The sequence below is a fragment of the Rattus norvegicus genome, chromosome 11 (genome assembly GCF_021556685.1).
Source record: "Rattus norvegicus strain SHRSP/BbbUtx chromosome 11, alternate assembly SHRSP_T2T, whole genome shotgun sequence".
Taxonomy (NCBI): Eukaryota; Metazoa; Chordata; class Mammalia; order Rodentia; family Muridae; genus Rattus; species Rattus norvegicus.
The window spans coordinates 50,394,718-50,421,382 of record NC_141544.1 but is presented as its reverse complement, the minus strand read 5'-3'; the positions used below and the strand labels follow the sequence as shown (position 1 = coordinate 50,421,382).

General features: G+C 45.4%; 1 protein-coding gene across 22 annotated transcripts; it reads left to right on the top strand.

The window, feature by feature from the left end:
• The first annotated feature begins 563 nt into the window (after positions 1 to 563).
• Mx1 (MX dynamin like GTPase 1) lies at positions 564 to 26,317 on the top strand. Of its 22 annotated transcripts, none has more exons than XR_015632583.1 (15): positions 653 to 799; positions 2,424 to 2,494; positions 4,494 to 4,677; positions 11,533 to 11,725; positions 13,444 to 13,581; positions 14,389 to 14,543; positions 14,799 to 14,937; positions 16,325 to 16,523; positions 17,542 to 17,620; positions 18,592 to 18,688; positions 19,058 to 19,199; positions 20,430 to 20,594; positions 21,939 to 22,015; positions 22,866 to 23,105; positions 25,045 to 26,317. XR_015632583.1 is itself a non-coding variant. In XM_087575423.1 (15 exons), exons 3-15 carry the CDS (start codon positions 4,600 to 4,602, stop codon positions 25,273 to 25,275), a joined length of 1,959 nt encoding a protein of 652 aa, XP_087431549.1. In that variant the 5' UTR covers positions 656 to 826; positions 2,424 to 2,494; positions 4,494 to 4,599; the 3' UTR covers positions 25,276 to 26,317.
• Positions 26,318 to 26,665: the final 348 nt, after the last annotated feature.

The following is a 26,665-nucleotide window of genomic DNA, read 5'->3' as shown; positions in this document are numbered from 1 at the left end:
ACTACCTCTTAACTTCCCTCCCCCATCCCCTGAATAAACTCTATTCTATATTACTGAAGTGGCACCTGTTTTCAGATGCAGCATCCCAGACCTGGACAACACAATGGTCTGCATAGGAGAAGCAGAAAGAAAGGAAGGAAAAACTGATTAGGAACTCTGAAGAGTGGAGCAGATTGGTCAGAGTGGGCACCACTCTCTCCCAGATGGAAGACCCATCTCTACTGACTCTCAGAACCAACTCCAGCTCGCCTGTTAGCATTCTGTCTAAGCTCTGCCCCATAGTTACCTGTCAACAGCCAGACATGGCTGACACTGTAAAAGGGACTGCTCCCCCACCCCTGCTCTCCTGCTCTCTTGCTTCTCTCTTGTTCTTCCCTTCCTGCCCCCCCCCACTCTCTCCCCATTCCCCTCCCCATCTCCATGTGCTCATAGCTGGCCTCTATGTCTCTCTCTCTCTCTCTCTCTCTCTCTCTCTCTCTCTCTCCTTCTCTCTCTTCCTTTCTCTGCCCCTACTACCCTTTTAACTCCCCTCCCCATGCCCTGAATAAATTCTATCCTATACTATACTGAGTGGTTGGTCCCTCAAGGGGGAAGGGATGCCTCAGCATGGGCCCGCAGAGGCACCCACTTCCTCCCTACCCCACCACACCTCGCCACACCTCCATAGAACACATCCCCCACTCCCTTCATCTTTTTATAAACACATCGCCAAGACTCTGATTTTGAAACTCCGTTGTTTGCATCCACCCTGCTATCACATGGAGATCTAATGCTCAGCAGCCTAAACTTCGGAGGATTGGTAAGCCCTCTTCCCCCGCTGGTCAGGGTAAGTGTCCCCACAGTCCCAAAGGAAAAGGTCCTAGAATCAGGGTCAGTGAAAAGCTCCATCCTCAAGGGCAGCACAGGGGTAGCTCTGAGCTCAAGACTCTCTCCTGATGAGTTCTTGAGCTCAATCTCTCTCTTTAACATTCTATAAACACATCAGTACCTCCTGGTGATACCAGTAACCAGGGCTTGGGCCCACCTCTCTTTTGCGCCATGTGTATCCTGGTCTCTTACCCTGGAGCTGGGGTTTAGGTCAGGTCTTGTAACATGCTCCCAATACTGTGGTACATCAGCACGGTCTAAGACTGAGCTTCCAAAGGTGAGCTTGGGGCTACTCTGTAGTTCTTTCAGGCTAGGAATCGGTAAAAAGGCCACCACCCAGCTGGTCCCAGTCCAGCCCAGTCCTTTCCCTAATATGCAGGGTTCCTTTTCCTTGACACATGCCTTCCTGATCCTCCTTCCAGCACTGCTTTCTGGTCACTCATCTGCCCCTCACTCCATTGCTACCTTTCTAAGCTACTACCCCCGATCCTAGATCTATGTCCCTGACTTTTCTTTTCTTTTTTCTTTTTTTCTTTTCTTTTCTTTTTTTTTTTTGACCTGAGTCCTGCAAGATGTTCTCTTTCTCAGCATAGACTGAATTGAATTTCTAAGACCTAAAGAGAAATGAAACTGAAACCAGAGTCTGAAGTGACAGGGAAATGCAAAAGGGAGGGCTAAAAGAGGAAGGAGGGGAAGCAAAGGGCCATTCAAAATAATAGCACAGTACTGGGAGATGTGTGAGGTCACCAAACCTGCCTTCCCCATTCTCCATGCCTTCTTGAGCCGCAGAAACTATGTTTGGTTCTACTCGAAAAAGCCAGCAGCATAGACACAGCACTGGGCACAGGCAGCCTTAGGGCAGAGGTCAAGACCCTGTGACAGGGTCAAAAGAGGACCCTATGACATGGTCTATTCTAAGAGGAGCCTAGTGTCTGTCCTGCCAGTTCCCAGGACAGGCAGCCCAGGGAAAGGGCTGCAGCAAGCCAGTCCAAGGGCTCTGAAAAGGAGAGACTCTTACTTTCCTGAGCTGGGAGAATGTTCTCTCAGGGCTCTTCTCTGGAGAGTAGGGCAAGGTGTAGCAGGCCCCTGGAGGCCAGCACCTGTCACCCTCACCAGCCCTGCAGCAGCACTGTGCTCAGCCCTCTAAACCTATGGTCACAAGGGACCCAGAAGTAGTGGCAGGGTTCCTCAAAGATTCCTGGTATGATTTGTCTCTGACCCTTCCTAGTGCAGCTGGAATAATCCAGTGAAAAGAGAAAGTTAGTGTAGGTTGTGTTAAAACTGAGAGGAGGTCTGGCTGAAGGTGCAGCTCAGAGCTGGGAGGATCCTGAGGGAAAAGAGGCAGCCATCTGAGCTGGTGTCCATATAGACTGTGTTGGTAGGTTGAAACTACAGTATCAATTTCCAGTGCTCAGGACCAAGCCATGGTCCCCTGAGGGTGAGTTTCATTTCTGAGCTCCGTTTCTGTTTCATTTCTGGACTCCATATGTGTATATGGGGTGCGGGTGGGCAGCAAGCTCAGGCCTTTTCACTAAGTTTCTATTCTCCTCTGAAAGGGGCGGAGCCAGCACTGTTTAAAGAGCTCTGAGCTCTGGCAGCTGCACACTCAGTCACCAACCCAGGAGCTGTGAGTATTGCACTGGATTCTGTGGGAGGATAGAGGATACCTTGTAAGGCTCCTTTGCAGACATTGGTGAGCACTGCAGGGCATTTGTTGGTGCTGTTACAATAATGAGGTCAGTGACTGTGTATGATGTGGTGATGGGAAGGCAGTGAGCTCAGGCAATCTCTCTGTTTCAATTCTTGCTGGGGTGGGGTATAGGCAGCTGTTTAAAGACACTGCAGCCAGAAAGCCAAGCATTCTGTCACTAAGCAGGAGACTGGTGAGTATCTAGGGGACACCCTTTAGCTCAGGGCAAGGATGCTTCTGGGTTCCTTGTGGATCCTGGGGGGAACTGTGGGACATTTCTTGTTGCTGTTAAGGTAAGGGGGTCAGTGACAGCACAGGTGGAGCTTCTGGGCTAGACACAGAGCCCCACCCAGCTGCTGATTCTTGGGGAAATTTGAAATAGCTCCCCAAACTGCAATCATCTCTGCCAGGAGGCAGCAGGAGAGGGCGGGTCCCAGGTTCTCCAAGGGTCTGGGGCTAAGACCTAAATGAGAAGTTCCAGATCCCCTGCTGCATGGGCCAGGAGTCTGTGAGAAATCGGGTGGAGGTCTCTTGTTAAGGGTGGGAGGAAGGCAGGTGACCCAGGGGCAGGCTGCTGCAAAGGCTGACAGAGGATCTTCATGGAGAAATGCATCTGTCTACGGTCTTCCCAGTCCATAGACAGGAAGGACCTGCTCTGGGTGAGCTGAAGCCCTACTTCTGCTAAGTGCAGGTGTCCCTCAGATCTCTGATTCTCAAAGGCTCAACTGCAGGGAACATGGAGGGCAGAAATCTTGGAGACGAAAGGGTTCTGTGTCCACTTTAACACCTTGATAGGTCCAGGAAGGCTCCCACTCTTAACATCTTAGAATTGTTCTAGACAGGTATGGTAGTACTGTCTAGGGGTGGCTAGGGGGTCTGACAGAGAAAGGAGCTGGATTCTACCCCCATGCTGTTCCTGCTTCCAACTGGGCTGAGGATATATCCCCAACAAGGGAGCCCTTCCACAGGGAACTTTGTCCAGAATACATGGTATATGGCACAAGAGGACCATTGGCAAATGACCATTGTCTACTATAGAGTGGAAGCAGAGCCAACAACCCCAAGTACAGCAGGAATGGCCACAGGTCTGCCTGGCTAGCCATGCTTAGAACCCAGCATACTTGTGATGCACCTGACCCTGACCTTCCTACGAGGCAGGAACCTCCGTGAAATGTTGTGGGGCTGCCCTGATGGAGTCTATGCAATGGGATCTGCAGAGGGAAAGAGTTAGGAGAAGGCGCAGAAGTGCAGACCCTGTGCATTCACCACTAATAGGGTGGTGCTGAATCCAGGGCCTCTTCCCCTTAACTGGAACAAAATCTAGGTGGGCAGATGAGTTCACTTTAGACTGAAAGTGCAGCTGGTTTCCCTGGGCACTGAGAGGGCAGAAGTAGGTATGACCCCTGAGTTGTTTTGATTCTGGGATCCATCAAGTTCCAAAGGTGACTCAGCAGAGAGTCACCCTCACTTGTAGTTTGTAGACAGAACCCAGTGTATACATAGCAGAGAAGCAAAAACACACAAGATGCCCCAAAATCCTGTTGAAGACTGGTCACATGTAACCCTTTTTCATGGGACACAGGCCCTGGGGACCTGATGGTGTCATAAGACAAACTAGAGCAGCCATGGAACAACAGATGAGGGTCAAGGCACTCTTGATTCTAAAACCTGAGATGCTCTGGAAATAGGAGGCATTTCAAAAACAGGGAAGTAAAAGTTGTGTCTGTGTCTAAAAAATTTCTAGATGGACAGACTCTGTGAGTGGCTTTAGAATCATTCCTCTTTTGTGATTGCCTTCCTAATGTACACACAGAATGCATTCACCTCTTCTAGAAGAGGAAATGATGGATGCCTCAGGGAGCACAGACACCTGTGATGGACAGAGAAGGCTGGGCAGTTTCAGATAGCAATATCTTCCATGTGTTTCTCATTCAAGTGCCTGACCCCAGTGGCAAGGCTTCCAGATTCTTCTGAATCAAACCCTTTATGTCCAACCGAATCCACCTGGAAAACACGCAAGAGTGAGTTCCTAGAACGTCAAAATGAAGGAGCGGACCTCTGCATGCCGTCACGGGACACCACAGAAACATCCTGATACCTCTGAAGAGAGCCAGGCAATGGTGAGCTGCTATTGAAAGCCACTCTCCATCTTTTTTGTTGTTATTGAAGACCAACCTTAGTCCATGGTGATCTAATAGGATGCATGGGATTATTTCTATTGTCTTGTATCTGTTGAGGCCTGTTTTGTGACTGATTATATGGTCAGTTTTGGAGAATGTACCATGAGTTGCTGAGAAGAAGGTATATTCTTTTGTTTTAGGATGAAATGTTCTATAGATATCTCTTAAATCCATTTGGTTCATAACTTCTGTTAGTTTCATCATTTCTCCATTTAGTTTCTATTTCCATTGATGAGAGCGGGGTGTTGAAGTCACATGCTATTATTGTGTGAGGCATAATGTGTGCTTTGAGCTTTAGTAAATTTTCTTTTATGAATGTGGGTCCCCTTGCATTTGGAGCATAGATATTCAGAATTGAGAGTTAATTTTGGTGGATTTTTCCTTTGACGAGTATGAAGTTTCCTGCCTTATCCTTTTTGATAACTTTTGGGTGAAAGTCAATTTTATTTGATATTAGAATGACTACTCCATTCTTGGGACCATTTGCTTGGAAAAATTTTTCCCACTCTTTAACTCTGAGGAAGTGTCTGTCTTTGTCACTGAGGTGCATTTCCTGCATGCAGCAAAATCCTGGGCCCTTTTTATGTATCCGGTCTGTTAGTCTGTGTCTTTTTATTGGGGAATCGAGTCCACTGATGCTGAGAGATATTAGGGACCAATGATTGCTGTTTCCTGTTATTTTTGTTGTTAGAGGTGGAATTATGTTTGTGTGACTATCTTCTTTTGGGTTAGTTGAAGAAAAGATTCCTTTCTTGCTTTTTCTAGGGTATAGTTTCCCACTTTGTGTTGGAGTTTTCTGTCTATTCTCCTTCGTAGAGGTGATTTGTGGAAAGATATTGTGTAAATTTGGTTTTGTCATGGAATATCTTGGTTTCTCCACATACACATGGAAGCTAAACAATGCTCTACTAAATGATAACTTGATCAAGAGAGAGAAATAAATAAAGAAAAACTTTTTAGAATTTAATGAAAATGAAGGCACAACATACCCAAACTAATGGGACACAATGAAAGCTGTGCTAAGAGGAAAACTCATAGCTCTTTAGTGTCTCCAAAAAGAAACTGGAGAAAGCATACACTAGCAGCTTGACAGCGCACCCGAAAGCTCTAGAACAAAAAGAAGCAAATACACCCAAGAGGAGTAGACAGCAGGAATTAATCAAACTCAAGGCTGAAGCCAACTGAGTAGAAACAAAAAGAACTATACAAAGAATCAACAAAACTGGTAGTTGGTTCTTTGAGAAAAGCAACAAGATAGATAAACCCTTAGCCAGACTAGCCAACTGGCACAGAAAGTGTATCCAAATTAACAAAATCAGAAATGAAAAGGGAGACATAACAACAGAAACTGAGGAAGTAAAAAAAAAATCATCAGATCCTACTACAAAAGCCTATACTCAAAAAAACTGGAAAATCTGGGTGAAATGGACAATTTTCTAGACAGATATCAAGTACCAAAGTTAAATTAGGATTAGATAAACCATCTAAACAGTCCCATAACTCTTAAAGAAATAGAAGCAGACATTAAAAGTCTCCCAACACCCCCCCCCCAAAAAAAAGCCCAAGACCAGATGGGTTTAGTGCTGAATTCTATTAGACCTTCATAGAAGACCTGATACCAATACTGTCCAAACTATTCCACTAAATAGAAACAGAAGGAACACTACCCAATTCGTTCTATAAAGCCATGATTACACTTATACCTAAACCACACAAAGACCCAACAAAGAAAGTGAACTTCAGGCCAATTTCCCTTATGAAAATACTCAAGACTCTCACAAACTGAATCCAAGAACACATCAAAAAGATCATCCATCATGATCAAGTAGGCTTCATTCCAGGGATGCAGGGGTGGTTCAATATACAGAAATCCATCAACATAATCCACTATATAAACAAACTCAAGGAAAAAAAAAGGCCACATGATCATCGCAGTAGCTGCTGAGAAAGCATTTGCCAAATTCAACACCCCTTCATGATAAAAGTCTTAGAAAAATCAGGAATTTAAAGCCCATATGTAAACATAGTAAAAGCAATATTCAGCAAACCAGTAGCCAACATCAAATTAAATGGAGAGAAACTTGAAGCAATCCCACTAAAATCAGGAACTAGACAAGGCTGCCCACTCTCTCCCTACCTATTTAATATACTACTTGAGCCAGAGCAATTAGACAACAAAAAGAGGTCAAAGGGATAAAAATTGGAAAAGAAGAAGTCAAAATATCACTATTTGCAGATGATATGGTAGTATACTTAAGTGATCCAAAAAATTCTGCTAGAGAACTCCTATATCTGATAAACAACTTCAGCAAAATGTCTGGGTATAAAATTAACTAAAAAAATCAGTAGCCTGTTTCTACTTAAAGGATAGACAGGCAGAGAAAGAAATTAGTGAAATGATACCCTTTGCAATAGTCACAGATAATATAAAATACTTTGGTGTGACTCTAACCAAGCAAGTGAAAGATCTGTATGACAAGAACTTCAAATCTCTAAAGAAAAATTGAAGAAGATCTCAGAAGATGGAAAGATCTCCCATGCTCATGGATTGGCAGGATTAATATTGTAAAAATGGTCATCTTGCCAAAAGCAATCTACAGTTTCAATGCAATTCCCATCAAAATTCCAACTCAATTCTTTGCAGAGTTAGAAAGAGCAATTTGCAAATTCAGTTGGAATAACAAAAACCCAGGATAGTGAAAACTATTCTCAACAATAAAAGAACTTCCAGGGGAATCACCATCCCTAACCTTCAGCTGTATTACAGAGCAATAGTGATAAAAAGTGTATGGTATTGGTACAGAGACAGGTAGATCAATGGAATAGAATTGAAGACCCAGTAATGAACCCACATATCTATGGTCACTTGATCTTTGACAAAGGCGTGAAAATCATCCAGTGGAAAAAATGACAACATTTTCCATGACAAATGGTTCTGGTTCAACTGTAGATCAGCATGTAGAAGAATGTAAAATGATCCATTCTTATCGCCTTGTACAAAGTTCAAGTCCAAGTGGATCAAAGACCTCCACATAAAACCAGATACACTGAAACTAATAGAAGAGAAAATGGTAAGAGTCTCAAACATATGGGCACAGGGGGAAATTTCCTGAACAGAACACTAATGGCTTATGCTCTAAGATCAAGAATTGACAAATGGGATTTGCAAAGCTTCTGTAAGGCAAACGACACTGTCAATAGGACAAAACAGCAACCAACATTTGGGAAAAGATATTTACCAATCCTACATCCTATTGGGGGTTAATATCCAATATTTACAAAGAACTCAAGAAGTTAGACTCCAGAGAGCCAAATAACTTTTTTAAAAAAATGGGTTACAGAGCTAAACAAAGAATTCTTTTTTTTTTTTTTTTTGTTCTTTTTTTCGGAGCTGGGGACCGAACCCAGGGCCTTGCGCTTCCTAGGCAAGCACTCTACCACTGAGCTAAATCCCCAACCCCTAAACAAAGAATTCTTAACTGAGGAATATCGAATAGCCGAGAAGCACCTGAAGAAATGTTCAATATCCTTAGTCATCGAGGAAATGCAAATCAAAACAACTCAGATTATAAACCTCACACCAGTCAGAATGGGTAAGATCAAACCTCAGGTGACAGCAGATGCTGGTGAGGATGTGGAGAAAGAGAAACACTCCATTGTTGATGGGATTGCAAGCTGGTACAACTACTCTGGAAATCAGTCTGGAGGTTCCTCAGAAAATTGGACATAGTACTATCTGAGGACCCAGCTATAACTCCCCCGGGCATATACCCAAAAGATGCTCTAACATATAACAAAGACACATGCTACACTATATTCATAGCAGCCTTATTTATAATAGCCAGAAGCTGGAAAGAACCCAGATGTCCTTTAACAGAGGAATGGGTACATTTACACAATGGAATATTACTCAGCTACTAAAAACAATGACTTCATGAAATTCTTAGCCAAATGGATGGAACAAGAAAATATCTTCCCGAGTGAGCTAACCCAATCACAAACGAACACACATGGTATGCATTCACTGATAAGTGGATATTAGCCCAAAAGCTTGGACTACCCAAAATACAATTCACAAACTACATGAAGCTCAAGAAGAACTGCATATGTAGCAGAGGATGGCCTTGTTGGGCATCAATGGGAGGCGAGGCCCTTGATCCTGTGAAGACTCAATGCCCCAGTGTAGGTGAATGCCAGGGCAGGGAGGTGGGAAGGAGTGGGTGGGTGGGTGAGGGAGAATCCACACAGAAGCAGGAAGAGTGGAAGGGATAGTGAGTTTCTGGAGGGGAAACCAGGAAAGGGGATAATGTTTAAAATGTAAATAAAAAAATTGAATGAATGAGAAAGTAAGTAGCAAAAAAGAAAGAGAGAAAGAGAAAGGAAGAGAGAGAGAGAGAGAGAGAGAGAGAGAGAGAAAGAGAGAGGAAGGAGGAAGAAAGAAAGAAAGAGAGAGAGAGAGAGAGAGAGAGAGAGAGAGAGAGAGAGAGAGAGAAAGAAAGAAAGAAAGCCACTCTCCATAGCTCATGAGCTGTGTTCACCTGAGAAGAGGGTTCAGCCTGCAGTTATGCCTACATGTGGGAAGCTATAAAGGAGTAAAGGCTGCTGCTTCCCTGATGGATGCATTGTCTTTCTGAGGCAAGATGGAGATCTTGATCAGCTGATTACTTTGCTTGGGCCAAGATGAGAACAACAACCCATCTTTCTCCTTCACTGAATGTTGTTAGTTGGAAACCAGGGGGTTATTAGGGGCTGGCAGAATATTGAGTCCTGGGTGTGATATATTGTACCTGCCTTACAGCCTCCAGCCTTCCCTGAGTTCTTATTGTGATATTTCCTCCCTGGAGAAGCTATGTGGTAGATTTTCATTATTGTTGATTTTTGAGAGGTTTTTAATATATTCAGGTACAAATCTTTGCTCAGATAGATGCTTTATATATATTTTCTCTCTATGACTTGTCTCTGGATTTTTTCAAGCAAGTGTTTAGTTCTCATAAAATTGTGTTTATTAGTAAGTTCTTTTATTAATTTCGCCTTTGCGATTGTATCCTTGAAAGTAGGGCTGTGCTAGCTAATTTGAAGTCAACTTGACCCCAGCTAGAAGCATCTGAGAAGAGGGAACCTCAACTGAGAAAATGCCCTATCAGAGAAGCTGTGGACAAGCTTGCGGTGAACTTTTTAAATTGATGACCGATATGGGAGAGACCAGCTCTCTGTGGGCAATGCAACCCTTTGGGCTAATGGTCCAGGTTTTTGTAAGAAAGAAGGTGAACAAGCCATGGGGAACAATCTAGTAAGCAGCCTACATGGCCTCTGCTTCAGTTTCTGCCTCAAAGTTCCTGCCTTGAGGTCCTGTCCCGCTTAGTGATGGAATGTGAGCTGAGAGTTGAAAGCCTCAGTAACGCCCTTCCTCTCCAAGTTGATTTTGGTTGGTGTTTTATCATTGTAATAACTAAGACAGTTTTTTAACTTTTCCACTAAGGTCTGTGATTAATCATGAGTTTATTTTTATGAGTTAGAGGTGTAAGTCTTTTCTCTTAAGTATATGACAGTTTTGCCGAGCAAAAAGTCCTCCCTTCCCTCACATTACCTTTGCACATTGTCTACACTAGTTTCATGTGGTGACTCTGAGGGTTGTGTGGTCTGATCCACAAATGGCCTGTTCTTTTCTGTGAAACAACAGACCTTCTTGCTGTAGTTTTTCAACATCTTGCGACCAGAGGCTGCCATCCTCCCTCTTTGTGTGTGTTTTTTTTTTTTTTTTCAAAACCATTTTGCTTGTTGGAGCAGAATTTAAGCCATTTATATTTAATATGATATGCTGCTGTCGGTTGAGAACACAGTGTTGTTGTTTTCTTTCTCTGTTAAGTTTCTGTTTCACCTTTTTATTAAACAATATCTATCTATCTATCTATCTATCTATCTATCTATCTATCTATCTATCTATAGTTTGTTTGCTTGTTTTTGATACTGTGTAGCCCTGACTGTCCTGGAATTCACTCTGTAGACCAGGGTGGCCTTAAACCCAGAGAGGTCTACCTGCCTTTGCCTTCTGAGTGCTGTGGTTGGGATTAAAGGGATGTGCCACCACTGACACCACCACACAGCCTAAACACTATATTTTGTGAATGCAGTTTATGCTCTCTGTTTATCGTTTGCTTTTTTGATGTTTATAGCGTACATTTTTAATTTGATAGGCATATGGCACCTCTAAATGATACAATACCACTTAATATGTAGGAGGTATAATTAATAGGAATATGGTTCCATGTGTTCTCAGCTTCCATCCTGTCATGGTCTTTCTTTTCTATTAACCGAACCCCCCACAATGCACTGCTGTTGTCTGTGCTTCGGTATCACTTAAGGATGGTAAATTCAGAAGAAACTAAAGCAGTCACCCTATGTGGAATCCAGTGTTCAGGACTCTTCTCCTGTCATGTTTCCCTTTACACACAGAATGCCTTTCACAGTTCCTGTGGTGCTGGTGTGCTGGGGCTGAATTTGTTAGGGTTTGGATAGCTGAAAAAAACTGTGTATATTTAGTCACTATATGTGTGACTTCATGAAAGCAGCACAGGAGAGAAAAATTAAGAGAAGGCAATAGGTTGTCTCGTTTGGATCCCAAACTAGCCGTCACATTTTGGCTTTGTTACTCAACTCTCCAACTCTCTGTTCTCTCATATGTGTTGTTGTGCTTCATAACAACAGTGGCATCTGTTTAAGTGCTCTATCAGGGGAATGAACTCAGTGGTTATTACTTCCTGCGGAACACGACCTCACCCTTGCTTTCCCCTCTAGGAGTCTGTGGATAACCTCTGCAGTCAGTATGAGGAGAAGGTGCGGCCCTGCATTGACCTCATCGACTCCCTGCGAGCTCTGGGTGTGGAGCAAGACCTGGCCCTGCCTGCCATCGCTGTCATTGGGGACCAGAGTTCAGGGAAGAGCTCTGTGCTGGAAGCACTGTCTGGAGTGGCCCTCCCCAGAGGCAGTGGTGAGAGCTCAGTGACTATTGCTCTGCTAGGCTGTGGGCCCTGGGACTTCAGGGGTAGAAACAGGTCCCCTTCCAGTTCTGGGTACACAGCAAGATGAAGTTTAAGGTGTGGCTTTTCATGGGGTCTTCCTCTTAGGTTTGTGGGCAGACTTTCCTCTGTGCAGTCTTATAGTTTCTTCCTCCTCTCACCAGGGTGCCAGTCTTAGTTGCTAGGACTTCACCCACGGAGCTTCTCAAGCCCATCATCAACCTAAGTTACCTCCTTTCAGGCTCTGTATCCAACAGAGTCACTGTTGATGTCATGGCCGAGCATGTGGAGTAGGGCTTTGAGTTCCTCTCACCAACTCACTGTACATTTGTGGATTGTGTAGAATCTCAGTTTGTAGATGTGACCAAGTATCTGGAAGCATGTGCGTTATGATCTCTTTTCTGAGATCCATCATCCCCAAGGTGCAAAAATGTTGGTGTTCAGGTTAGGGTTGCTCTTTGAGCTTCAAGGCCCAGGAGATCAGTGATGATGCAGGTAAGATGTGACACGCAGGCAGAATCTGCAGAGATTTCTAATAGGGGACTATAAAGCAGCCTGTAAGACATAATAAGTAGGTATGTAAGGGGCTAGTGGGAGATACTTGCATATGAATGGGGATAACATTAAAATGTAAATTAAAAACTCAATAAATGAGAAAGTAAGTAGCAAAAAAGAAAGAAACAAAGGAAGGAAGGAAGGAAAGAAGGAAGGAAGGAAGGGAGGAAGGAAGGGAGGAAGGGAGGAAGGAAGGGAGGAAGGAAAGAAGATGCAGTCTGATGCCTCCTGGGCTCGGGTGTCCTAGTTCGCTTTCTTTTTTTTTTTTTAATTTTTTATTGATATATTTCTTTACATACATTTCAAATGTTATTCCCTTTCCCGGTTTCCTGTCCACAAGCTCCCAGCCACTCCCCCATATGGGTATTTTCCCCATACATCCCCCCTCACTCCCCTCCCCCCATATTCCCCTGCACTGGGGGTCCAACCTTGGCAGGACCAAAGGCTTCCCCTTCCACTGGTGTCCCAACAAGGCTATTCTCTGCTACATATGCAGTTGGAGCCCTGGGTTCGCTTTCTGTTACTGTGACAAAGACCATGACCAAAAGCAACTTGGGAAGAAAAGGGTTTATTTGGCTTTACTTGTCCTGATCACAGTTTATCATGGAAGGAAGCCTGGAGAAGAACTCATGCAAGAACCTAGAAGCAGGAACTAAAGCAGAAGCCATGGAGGGGTGCTGCTTACTGGATTGCTTCTCATGGTTTGCTTAGCCTGCCTTCTTATAGCACCCAGGATAACCTGCTTAGGGGGTGGAACCAATGACAGCCAGCTGCCCACCCTTCTCATGTCAATCATTTGTCAAGACTGGGCCTCATAGGCTTGTCCATGGCCCAGTCTGATGAAGTCATCTTCCCAGATGACTCTAGCTTGTGAGTTGACAAAAAAACAAATAAACACATTGAACAGCACATCACAAGGAAGCAGCAAGCCTCCAACCGTTGGTAGCTTCCAAACCAAAATGTACAAAATAATCTGGTTCCCAATAGGCTTGGGGTAAGCCTGCACTTAAGGCATCAGGCCAACAAGGGTGAGGCCAGAGAGAGTTGTTTTCAGATGAGTGTGTGAGGTGTTGAGGGTCATCCATCCAAGGCCTTTTATGGCAGAGTCCAAGACTGATGTGGCTGTCCCCTTTAGGTATTGTTACCAGGTGTCCTCTGGTGCTGAAATTGAAGCAACTGAAGCAGGGAGAAAAATGGAGCGGCAAGGTCATTTATAAGGACACCGAGATTGAGATCTCACACCCTTCACTGGTAGAAAGGGAAATCAATAAAGGTATTTACATGCATACATTGCTCCTTATTCTGGACAGGGAGCCCCCATAATGTTCACACTCTCTACTTTCTGGGCCTTTCCACATTGGGAGCCTTCCCTCATTTCGACCCATGGGGTCATTTAACTTCATGACCTCATTTAGGGCTTGCGGCCATTGGAATGGATTAACCCTGTTACACATGGCCACTTGTGTTTCCAGCATACATCAGAAGAAAACATCTCAAACACTGTGGCTATTGAGTAGAGTAGGGTGACATTAGCTAAGGTTTTGATGTAAGAGTTTCCACCCTAGCTTCTGTTACTAAGGGCAAGGAGCCAAATGCAAAGTGTAGATAGACAGACACCTGCAGCAAGGGCTCCTCCTGTCCAGGATGAGCTCACTGCCCTATGGATGTCCACTCATGTTTTAGGGATTCCCTGAAATTTTACCTTCCATATGGATTCCCTGGGACATCACTGTCCTCAATGTGCACACGTGACTCTCACTGATAGTGCCAGCAGGGTACAAGGAAGAATGTTCCTCTCTACCCAGAGCAGCTTTCTTACCTCTTGGCAGATAAGAAGCACAAAGAACTCAGGAAGGGGCAGAAATAATATATAAAACACCTGTGGCCTGCAGCTAGCGATCTACTTCTAGTTAGAGCCCATTTTCTTAAGCGTCTGGAACCTTCCAATATAACCTAATCTTTCTATATAGGAAAATCTCAGGGGTAGCAGTTCATATTCAAATTACAATGTGTTTCCCCAAAAGTCTCTGGAATGAGATGTGCTCCTTAAACTGCCATGGGCTTTCTTTTTCATCTTCAGCCCAGAACTTGATTGCTGGGGAAGGGTTGAAGATTAGCTCTGATCTCATTAGCTTGGAGGTTAGCTCTCCACATGTCCCAGACCTGACTCTGATTGACCTTCCTGGTATCACAAGAGTGGCTGTGGGTGACCAGCCTGCAGACATCGAACACAAGGTGAGACTCTAGACACATTGGGCTACATGGGTGCTGGGTTATGTCCAGGGCTATGTCTAAGAGAGACATTGTGGACATGGAAGTAAGACTGGATAGCCAGGCTTTCCCATGACCTCCATGTTTGATGGAGACAAGGAGACAAATGGGTGCTGTCTATGGAGGCCAGGGCCTGAACCCTGAAGCAAGTGATTGGTCAGGACCATCTCATTCTTGATCCTATCTCCACAATTAAGAGTGACTATCTCATTCTTACAGATCAAGAGACTTATCACTGAATACATCCAGAAACAGGAGACCATCAACCTGGTGGTGGTCCCCAGCAATGTGGACATTGCCACCACAGAGGCCCTGAAAATGGCTCAGGAGGTGGACCCTCAAGGGGATAGAACCATAGGTAAGGAAAGTGGGAGATAATGAAGAAATAAAGTTTCATAGATGTGAAAAGCAAAGCTGTAAAAACAAGGTTTTGCGAAATCCATCTGGTGGTCAGGATGCCTATGACAAACTTGTGACCTTTCTGAGAGATACATCTGACGTCAGGTTGCCTAATGTTATGACAAAATTTTAGTGATCAAGATATTGAGGCAATTCTGACTAAGTTAATTAAGACAAAACAATAACAACTGTTCCCCCTACCCCTCCCTGAGGTAGATTCCAAGAACAATCGCAAGATGTCATCCTGACCCTGCTCGACCACCCAGTTCATTCCCCTCTAAGGGATGTGCCAACTTAACCCTTTCCCAGTAATTCTCCAAGGCCAGGTGTAGGGCTGGATGAGGAAAGTGACCAACTGAGCCAAGAACAGCTTCTTGAGTAGGCCAGCCAATACCTGACCATCTCCTTTGTCCTGTGTACCACTAATGAGAATAGGCCAGCTAACCCTGTTGCTGAAGTCTGCCCTCTGAAAGGAATAAAAGTTTTTGAGTTTGGGGTTGCCTCTCCCTGAGTGGATGAGCAACCCCACGTACGTGGATTACAAAACCTTATACCCTCTTGCTATTGCAGTGGTCACTTTGTCAATTTGTGTTCTGTGGGTGCTTCTGTTGTAGAGCCACTTTGGGGTCTTACTACAATAACAATGGTGACTGAGTGCAAGTGAGATACAGCTCCAGGATCCAGATGGACCAAGCTCAGAATCCCACTGAGGCCAGAGAAAGGGACCCCCTCATCTCATCTCCCTGGTAGAAAAGGCCTGAGGAGTCAGAGGTGGACAAGCACAGGGAGGAAATCATATCTGCTGAGACTCATTGGGCCAGGAGCCATGGTAAAGTCCATGGCAGAGTGAAGAATGAATACCTGTAGTTTGGGAGGTGGCCATGGAGAGGTGCTGAGGAGTCTGTAGATGACAGAGGGGCTTTGCTGTCTTCACAAGGTTACATACACAAGTCTTTCTGGGTGGCTTTCCACTTTGCATGGGTTCTCTAGTGACCCTGTCTACCTAAGCCAAAGATGGGTTCTTAGTCAGGGTTGCTATTGCTATGATGAAATACCATGACGTTAAAAACAAGTTGGACAGGAAAGGATTTATTTCAGCTTATACTTCCAGGTAACAGTCCATCACAGGGAAGTCAGGGCAGGGACTCAAATAGGGCAGGAACCTCAAAGGAGAAGCTGATGCAGAGGCCATGGAGGGGTGCTGCTTACTGGCTTGCTCAGCCTGCTTTCTTGTAGAACCCAGGATGGTTCAGGGATGGTACCAGCCACAGTGAGCTGTGTTCACCAACATTAACCACTAGCCCTGGGTCACTGTGTGTCCTCTGATCTCAATGCCTGTCCTTCAGGGATCTTGACCAAGCCCGATCTGGTGGACAGAGGGACTGAAGACAAGGTCGTGGATGTGGTGCGGAACCTCGTGTGCCACCTGAAGAAGGGCTACATGATAGTCAAGTGCAGGGGTCAGCAGGACATCCAGGAGCAGCTGAGCCTGGCTGAGGCTCTTCAGAAGGAGCAAGTCTTCTTCAAGGAACACCCTCAATTCAGGTGCCTCTGCCATACCGTCCCATGTAGTGAAAATTGCTGGTCAAGAGCACACCTGACATGTGGAGAGTGGGGGAGGGAGTGAGGGAGGGAGACAGGCAGAGGGGGGTGGAGGGAGGGAGGGAGGGGGAGAGAGAGAGAGAACATCATGGTGCACATATGGAATCAAAGGACAACGTGTGGAATTGACTTTCTTCTTGGTGAACTAAGATGGAGCCATGATTGAAGTCAGATAGTGTTAGAGGGAGGCACCCCCTAGTGAGCCATCTTGTCAGCCCTTACCAATTGACCGGCGCATTAATTCAACCCAAGTAGGAGTGTGTTGTTACTCATGGAAGAGCAGCACCTCTCTGCTGCCTTATAAGTTCAAGAGTGATCACACTTCTTAGGAACACAGATTTTGGTTCCGGGGGAACAGTGTGGCTTCCTTCCTTCCATCAGCAGCTAATGGCTTTCTTGGGCCAGGTTGTGTCTCTATCCATTTCCTTATCATTTCCCATCACATGTATGTGTAGACATGTACGTCAGTGTATGAAGACTGGGATCTATAGGCATTATGTATATTTTTCATGTTGTGTATTACATGTGCATCTGTACATGTGTAGCCTATATGGAAATGTATACATGTATTAATGTATAGTATACATATGTGTGTTTACTCACATATAACACATGGAAGGATGTGTTGTATACTTGTATGTGTGTTTATGTGTATCACACATAGATGGGGATGTGTGTGCTATAACATATCTGTAGTTGTGTACATGTGTTTTCTGGAGAACAGATTTTACTTTGATTATTACATGAGCTGAGGGGGATCATTGTAGTCCACTGTAGAACTATCCAAGCTGATTCCCCTGCATCATTCAACAAACCCACTTCTAAGTACTCCATGAGCACTAATCTCAAAGTATCCCATTCACTCATAATACCCAAACTGTCCTGGACCCCCCCCCCCACAGCAGGCTGCAGACTTGTTTTCTGGCCAGGTCTGATGGGACCCTCTCTCCTGTTCCCTCAGAGTTCTTCTCGAGGATGGGAAGGCCACAGTGCCCTGCTTGGCAAAGAGACTGACCATGGAGCTCACCTCCCACATCTGTGTAAGCAGGGGCAACTGTGTGTTCCTCCAGCTAAGCCGGGACTGGGACAGTCCTGGGCATACACTCTAGTAGAGATTACCTTTGCACAGACATGTAGTGTTTGGGAATTGGTGACTCCGGCATCAGAATATTTTGTGCTGGTTCCTACTGCTGTCACCCTGAGTTCTGGGTGGCATGACCTCACTATGGAGTTGATCATGGGAGCTTAAAACTCAAGCCAGGTCTTCAGATAGAAGCCTTGCTTGCTCTTCTCTGACCTGGTGGAGTGGGCATCACAAAATGCCTTAGTGTTTCACCTGGGGAGTGAGAATATACTGCATATGTGGATTTAGTTAGTTGTCAAACCTGTTTACTCAGCAATGTTCTTCTTCCTGTAGCCCCCAGGATGGAGGTGGAGATCAGTGCATCTCCCAGGGACCATGACCTTTAGTGACCTTCTATGGGCTTCTTTGATGTAGAAAAAGGTGGCTTCTCATTGAGCTGTCTGCCTCAAGTTGCCTAGGGACAGCAGAACTGTAGAGATTGTGGAAGAAAACTCAAGAGTTGAGGGATCTCATGGTAGTCCAGTTGCTCTTGTTTCAGAGGCTACTAGGAAGTACTCTGTGGGGTCTCTCTGCAGAGAGTTCATGTGTCGCTATGTAAAGAACTGTCCCTGGCTGATTCTTTTAAGTAGAAACCATATATAGTGGGCAACATTATGGAGTTGTATGCCCAGCACTCGTGTACAGGTAGGCCTGGGTGGAAATGGTGTATCTAAAACACTAGTGTGCACCAGAGAAATCTTCAGAGGCTGTCAGAACATCACACATATTCTCTGTGGTGGCATTAAATCGTATCTGCTGAGGCTCATAGCTGAGGAGACACAGAGTGAGGGGATGAGCTGCTTGTGTCACAGCCATGCTTCTGAGTAGGCTTGGGACCTCCTTCACATTCCCAGTCTGTATTGTATGTCTCACTCATTTCTACTTCAGAAATCGCTGCCAATATTGGAAAATCAAATAAATGTGAATCATCAGATTGCGAGTGAGGAGCTGCAGAAGTACGGAGCAGACATACCAGAAGATGACAGTAAGAGGCTGTCCTTTCTGATGAATGTGAGCATTGGTTGTGACTCCCATGGATGATTCCTGCAACAGTGACTATCTCACAGGGATCTCTTGGATCCTCCCTCTCCTAAGACTGACAGAAACACAATCTGTCCAGTAGTATTACTGCAAGGGGCAGAAGCACTGATGGAATCAGGGTGGAGCTCACAGGGACTGTGGAATGTGTTCCAATCACCCACACTGGCAGAAGCCTGCTCCTCCAGGATCCAAAAGGGGAGGGGGAAGGAGAGGTTGGGATTTCCTGACATCAAAGACTTTTCTCCCTATTATGCAATCCTTACGGCATGCATGTTCTCTATCCAACTGGCCTTATATATTACGTCCTTCACAGAAAATCAATGTCTTCAATAAGGATATCCTAAGTTTGGTACAAGCACAAGAAAACATATCATGGGAAGAAAGCCGGCTGTTCACCAAACTGCGAAATGAGTTTCTTGCTTGGAATGATTATATTGAGGAACATTTCAAAAAAAGTGAGTGTTTATTTGGGTTGATATGCTTCATACTTCAGTAACTTGAATTTAATTACTAAAGGTAAAGAAGGTCTTGCCTACAGTTCAAGGTCAAGGCACCAGAAGATGAGGTGCTCTCAAGACTAGCCTGGTCCTTGTATGAGGACGATGGGAACCAGCTTCTTCTGGCTTTTGTTCTGAGAACACACCTCTCCTCTGTGAGGGTGAGGCCAGGATGTCCTGGTCACTTCTTAAAGGCCACCTTCAATGCCAGCCCAGTAGGGATGAAGTTATGAACCTGGAGGACGTGTTACTCCCACAGCAGTGACTCCAGGAAACACCACAGACCTGGGGTTTGGGGGATACTTGGGAGTGTAATGCTGAGGATGAGAATGGGCACGGGAGCCATATTTGCTCTGTTTCAGTTCTAGGCCCCAGGCTACCTTTCCTGGATTCTTAAGAATGTCTAGTGGAAAATGCAGGTTAACTATTATAGTTAACCATGGCTTCTAGAAGGATCTGTGCTCCTTGCGTATGGAGCAGATGCACACGGTGTACATAGGTATATGGAAAGCACAACCGTGACTACAGGGATGGAGAGAGAGAATTGATTAGTGATGAGGGTGGCAGTTCCTTAAGATAAGGTGTCAGAAGCCTGAAGTTTGGGTCATAGCATAGACCTGTGATTTGCTAGAAGTCACTGGCATGTCCACTGTAAATGAGTCCTACTGCCTGCGAAATGCCAGCATTTTCTAAGGGGCTGCCTTCCAGTCTGAGGTAGATAGCACACAGTCAGGACTTCACAAAGGGAGCTTGGGAAGGTCTGCACCTAATATTTGTCTCCCACAAATATCGTTATGGAAATAGGGAGAGAACCCAAGCATTTTGTGTTATGTACACTTGGGTCATCCAGGTGCTTGCCTGCTCATCCCGTGACCCCTTATTCAGAGCACTGTCTTTGCACAGTGTGCTTTGACCCCTCTCTGGTCAATTCCAAATGGAGTCATAAACCCTCACACACAAGGTTGTTTTGTGGTCATTTCTTCTTCTGGTTTTCTCCTCCTGGATCCTGTTTTCACCTTTGCCTCAACTGAGAGAAGTGGCCTTTGACGCTGTTTGCTTATTGTAGTTTCAGAGGAACAGATCAACATTCATTTCATTGAATTTCTTCACTGCTGCTCATCTTCTCAGAACATCTGGAGTGGAGGGTGTTTTTTTTTTTTAATGGATTTTGCAAAACAATTCTTCCAGCCCTAGGTTCTTCTGAGAAACACAGCCAGATGGAAAAATTTGAAAGTCATTATCGTGGCCGGGAACTGCCAGGGTTTGTGGACTATAAGGCATTTGAGAACATTATCAAGAAGGAAGTCAAGGCCCTGGAAGAACCCGCTCTGAACATGCTGCACAGGGTCACTAGTGAGTAGTGTTCTGAGTCACTGAGGAATAATGTTACACAAGGGTACAGAGGAATCCTGCACGGGGTCACTAGGCAGTACTGACAGGGTTGCTGGTGAGTGGTACAGAGGGTTACTGAGAAATGCTGTTATCATACTTAGCATTTTATTTCTGGGGCAGGGGACATTAGCACCTCAGAGCACCTCAGAGCAGTGCTACACCTCAGAGTGGCTCTCTTGGGCTAGTTCTAGGTAGGTGGCAGGTTTTCTGTGCTCCAGATGCCACTGTGGTGTTCAGGAATTCAGTGTGTTCTGACCCTATGGGCACACGGATTCACTGTCAGAAGACAGTCATCTAACTTCCTAGGTCCTTACCTTGATCCTGGAAAGAGCACAGCCAGAGTCTTTCATGTGAGGTGAAGCCGGTCCTTAACCATTGCATGGGTTCTGCCTCAGCTTTCCTCTCCCTGTGTAAGCAGTAGCCCTGCCACCCGGGATCAGTGCCAATTCACTTCTGCTGTCCAGCCGAAGTCCCCTTGAACTTCACGTACTTCCTGCACTGCTGCTCTACTTCCTGGAGTTGGCACAGAGCCCATAAGTCCCAAGAGACTGTCCCTCGATACAGCAGCACTGTCAGAGCCAAGGTTCTCTTGGCTGGCCCTCTGAGTTGGTGATCACAGAACTTGGGAGCAAGCTTCATGGATGCTGTGTATCATGTGGAAATTACAAAGGACCCTCCCATGGCGTTGTATCCATACCAAAGAGCAGTGACCCTCAGAGTAGGTCAGCTGGCAGCCCTTAGCAGATGTCCTTGCAGGGTGTGCCCTGTGTACCATGGCTTAGTCATCTGTGTCAGACTGTGGTTCTCCCAGAGCATCCTGTGGGAGGTTCTGTCAGGTGATCATGTCTACATCTGTCTTCCGTGACATAGAGGCTTTAGTCACTTATATGACAACTTTCACAGACAGAAGTAAATTCTCCAGAGGAAAGGAACTAACGTGCACTTTCTGACTTCTATTAATGGCTTTTGGGCTCCTTTCATGTAGATAACCAGGCACAAAGGGCTCATGGGTAGAAACAAGACAGAGGGAGTGGGTTTTTACAAGGAAGTGCTGTATCTATAATTTGCTAGAAATATCCTTGGAAGCTGATTAGGATAAAGGGGGCATAAGCCATGACAAGAGATAGAGAGATTTCAGACACTTGCATATTTGCTGAGCCACAGAACGTACCCTCCCCTGTCTTCACAAGGGGAGGAGGAAAAGACAGAGAGGGAACATGGTTTTAGCCACATTTACCTTACTTTCCTTCCCAGTCTATATAGATGGTCTTGTCATTATTGAACTTTTTTTTTTTCTTTCATCAGCCATGGTCAAAAATGCCTTCACAAAGGTTTCATCAAACAATTTTGGTGATTTTTTAAACCTCCACAGTACTGCCAAGGTAAATCCAAATACATTTTGTTTTTAAGAGAATAATAAATAAGCGTGATATGGACCAGATTTCTTGGTTGGAGACCTTTCCAACTTTCTTGTGTCTGTTAAGAGAGGTGAAGACTCAAATGTATAGTTTGTGTCTTCAAGACAATGTTACAGGTCTTCTGGTTAAAACAGGTTTGAGAAGGGAAAGAGGGGAGGGAATAAATTCAGAGACCCCAGGTCCAGGAAGCCTTGTCAGGGGGAAGCATGTTTCCATGCTAGAGGAAGTGGCCCTACCTCTACTCTGTACACTTCACTGGAACATGAAGTATAATAAAAGTAGGAGGAACCTGTTTGCCATTCCTTGAGAGATGTTTACTTCTGACCTGGTGCACAGCAAGAGCAGCTTGACAGAGGGTTTGCTCTGGCTTACAGTTTGAGGGTGTACAGTCTGTGATGTCTGTGATGTCAGGGAAGGCTGGATCCTACACTCAGCTCTTTGTCCTTTTTACTTACTCCAGAGCCCCAATCCATCAGATAGCACTGCCCCAATAGGGCAGGTCTTCCCATCTCATTTAAACCTCTCTGAAAATGCCTCTCCTACTCAGAGACTAGTTTCCTGAGTGATTCTAAATTCAATCAGGTTAGCACTGAAGATTGAGCCTCCCATGGGGGGTGCGGAGGGTGGGGAGGGAGACTGACATCTGGCTCAGGCTCCCCCTGGTTCCTACCCTTAGCTGGTAGAATGGCATGGACGAGCTGAGCAAGGGGACCCTGGGGCTGTTCCCAGGTGATGGATGTGCCCGGAAGCCTGTGTTCTTAATATCCGCGATGCCTTTCTTGAAGGTCAATGACTGTTTTTTCTCTCCCTGCAGTCCAAAATTGAAGACATCAGATTTAACCAAGAAAAAGAAGCCGAAAAACTGATCCGACTTCACTTCCAGATGGAACACATTGTCTACTGCCAGGACCAGGCTTACAAGAAAGCCTTGCAGGAGATCAGAGAGAAGGAAGCTGAGAAAGAGAAGTCAACCTTTGGTGCCTTTCAACATAACTCTCCTCGAAAGGAGTTGACTACCACTGAGATGACCCAGCACCTGAATGCCTACTACCAGGTAAATTCTGGAATGCTTCCAGTTGGGCTGCCAGCCCATTCTTTCTCCTTCAGGGTACCTTTCCATATAGGGGTATGTGAGTAAGTTAGTCACAGCAAATTCCTGAGTCCCGGGGGATTCCTTCCTCACCAGGAATGTGGGGCTTTGCAGCTGTTTCAGAGGGGGGAGGGGTGTTACCTCCCAGGGTTAGCTGGCAGTTTCCATAACCCACTTCTACAGTATGAGCCCCAGAGAGACCTGGCTTGGTAGTGGGAATGCTATTTCCCCCCGGACTTGTGTTTGTTGTATTTTAATCAGACTTTGCCTTTCTGGGATTTTAGCAAAGTTCCTAGGATATTCTTGTACCTCTTAAGTTACTTCACATCTTTAGTAATTTTTTTTTCATTTGTTTCTTTTTCTTTTTTTTAAAGGCAAGGTCTCCTTTTACAGCTTAGGCAGCTTTGGAACCCAGTAGCATAGTTCAGGGTGGCCCCAGACTCCTGGTGGCAGGCAGGGGCAGGGGTCCTTCTACCTCAGACTCCCAAGTGCTTCACCACACCTCTAACCTACCTGGACGTCTTAGTTTTCAGCATCAAGCAGGCTCAGGTATTGGCCTGTGTCCTTGGAAAATGTTCTGCCACTCACTTTGAAAGGCTATGTGGCTATGTGTACATCTGCTCTGTATATTAGGCTTTCTAGGTGCTGTGTTGCTTGGTTGGGAGCCTTTCAGTATCAGGGCCAATGTGACCCTTTCAGGGTAGCTCCTGTGTGTCTAGTGTGCCAGGCAGAGCTTGGCTTTCTGGGACCCTATAGCTTACTTAACTTCTTTGCTTTGATTCTGGTAAAGCATGTACAACATAAGCCTTTCCATTTCAACCACTGTATGGTGTCACAATTTAGAGACATTAAAAACCTTTACATTAGCCCTATGGCCTTTCAAGACTTTTCATTTGCCACAAACAACATTGTCTCCACTAAATATTGATTCCAGTTTTCTCCACTCCCAGCCACCACCTTTTTTAGTATCTGCGAGTCTGGCCACTGCAGGGATCTCTTACCAGCACAGGGCATCTGTCCTTCCTGACTGGCTCATTTCTTAGAGCATAGTAGAAAGGTCTCTGCATGTTGTAGCTGAAGTCAGGGGTTTGTGTCTGCAGGTATCAGTCCTTCTTCCCAGCTGTGGCCCTGCTTCCCCTCAAGGTGTCCATGTCTGGGTGGCTGAGGTGCTCATTCCCTCTCCATCCCCTCTTTCCCACTTCCATTTGGAGAAGAGCCACATTCCAGCTTTGATCCTAAGCAGTATGTAATCTTGCAATATGTCCTCAAACTGCCAACTTGGTACTTTGATCTGCCTAACTTCCTTTTACTCCATCTTTTGAGAAGATGAATTGGCTTAACCATCTCCAGAGGGCGGTGATCAGGGTATCTGCATCCCAGGGAAGGAAACTGAGTCTTAGAGAATTGCAGAGCCATCAGTATTGAGTATTTAAGACACTACTCTGATAGGGAGAGTTGGGTATACTGTGTGGCTGGGAGAGAATCCTCTCCCCCAGTTGGAGACTGACTTCCTTCAGGTAGCTAACTCAGGGCTCTGCCTGGGACTTTGTATAACCCTGTTCCCTGCTGCTGAGAAGTCTGAGGCTTTACAAAGACAGATGCTGTCAGCAGAGAGACCTGCCATTTGCAAATGGAGTTGGGCTATCTGTAGACTACCTTCCAGTTCATTTTACCCTTCTTGATTGAAGGCCCATCCACTTGATGTCCAGGGAAGCTAGTTGGGCAAATTCCAGCGTGATACCTCTCTAGGTCATGCTCTGTCTGTATGCTAATGGGGGCTAAGACTGGGCTAGTATTTTGCACCTGTTAGGATATCCATCCTTGGAAATCTGGGTCCTTCTGGAACTCATAGGAGATCTTTCTTTCTACTTTCAACCCCTTGTGACTTGTCCCTTACTTCCAGGAGTGCGGAAGGAACATTGGGAGACAGATCCCTCTGATCATCCAGTACTCCATCCTGCAAACATTTGGGCAGGAAATGGAGAAAGCAATGCTTCAGCTTCTACAGGACACCAGTAAGTGCAACTGGTTCCTGACTGAGCAGAGTGACAGCAGAGAGAAGAAGAAGTTCCTGAAGAGGCGGCTTTTAAGGCTGGATGAGGCTCAGCGGAAGCTTGCCAAATTCTCCAATTAATCAGGCTTGCTATGTGACTTCCCTGGTCACAGCTAGCGTCCCCTGCACAATGACCCTTTAGCTGTTTACCTTATGTTAGTATGTTGCCTTTAGACTGTGGAAGCATGCCCTCTGCAAACTCTGAGGAGACGAAGAGAGGAGCCATGGAGAGTCATTCTACTTCAGCAGTAAGACACGACCCTCTCAAAGCACAGGAGGCTGGCACCTCTCAGGGTCCTTCCTGCTCCTAACTGCCATTTCTTTGTCAGGAGGATGTCCTGGCTGAGTACTTCAGAAGGGATGTCTCCTGGCTTTGTACTGCTCTGCCTGGAGTAGTGCTAGAGGTGTGACAGAGTCCTAGCAGGACAGCTCTTTGTAGGCATAAATTTTTTGCAACCTAATTTTAGCAAGGGTTCAACCTCACTTTTAGCCCACCACCCATCAGAGGTAGTGGGACAGAAAAGTTATTAGGATATGGGGGAAGTGCTCAGCAATAGTTCTTTGGGGGTGAGCTCAACTTTCTTTGGCAGCATAACAAACACCAAATAAGACTCAGAAGTTGCAGATCAGTCCTCTAGGCAGGCAGACACCAGGCACGAACCAGCAGCTGTAGATCAATCTTAAAGAAAGCTCGCCAGCCAGCCTGAGGTAAGGCTGTGGAAGCAGCAAACTTCCTCAGCAACCTCACAAGTAGTTCTTAGGCAAGTTTCTTCTAATGGTAGTGTTACCACAAGTTGAGCCCAACAATGCTATGCAAGGCAAACCATTACATGCACGTTGTTAGTGAAGAATAAGTAGGCAGAGCAAACCAACGCTCAGTTGCTCGTCTCCCAGTGTTTTGTGGGGCCGTATTTATCTCCTTCATCATGGGTCCTTTCACATGTTTGCAATATTAAATCATCCTTTCACCTGTGTCCGCTTCAGGACAACAGTCTTTCACAAGTTTGCTTCAGCAAGACACCCTTTCACCTGTGTGCCCCAGCAAAACATCATTTGACATAACTTTCTAAAGAAACTAGAAGTTTCCACTTCAAGTTCTTCCAATAAAATTCTTGCTAAATGACTCCTGCATGATTTGTATTGTATTTGAGGGGGGACTGAACCCCACAGGATGGGGAGCAGGTAGGAGCAAAGGAAGGTGCACTGAGCCACCCTTCCTGATGGGGGAGAGAGAACAAGGAGATAGATCAAGTGTTTCCAATGGAAGACAATGCGGGCAGTATGAACAGACAAAACAGTGGTGATGCTCACCCGTTCTTAGTTACCAGTGTAGGCTGAGAAATCATAAAGAAATGTTGAGTGTCACATTTAAGCAGAAAACACATGCTGACAGATGCTGAGAGCAGCCACTTTGGGTTTTCCTGCATGAAAAAACAGATCCCCTCTCCTAAGTTCCCATAAGGCAACCGAG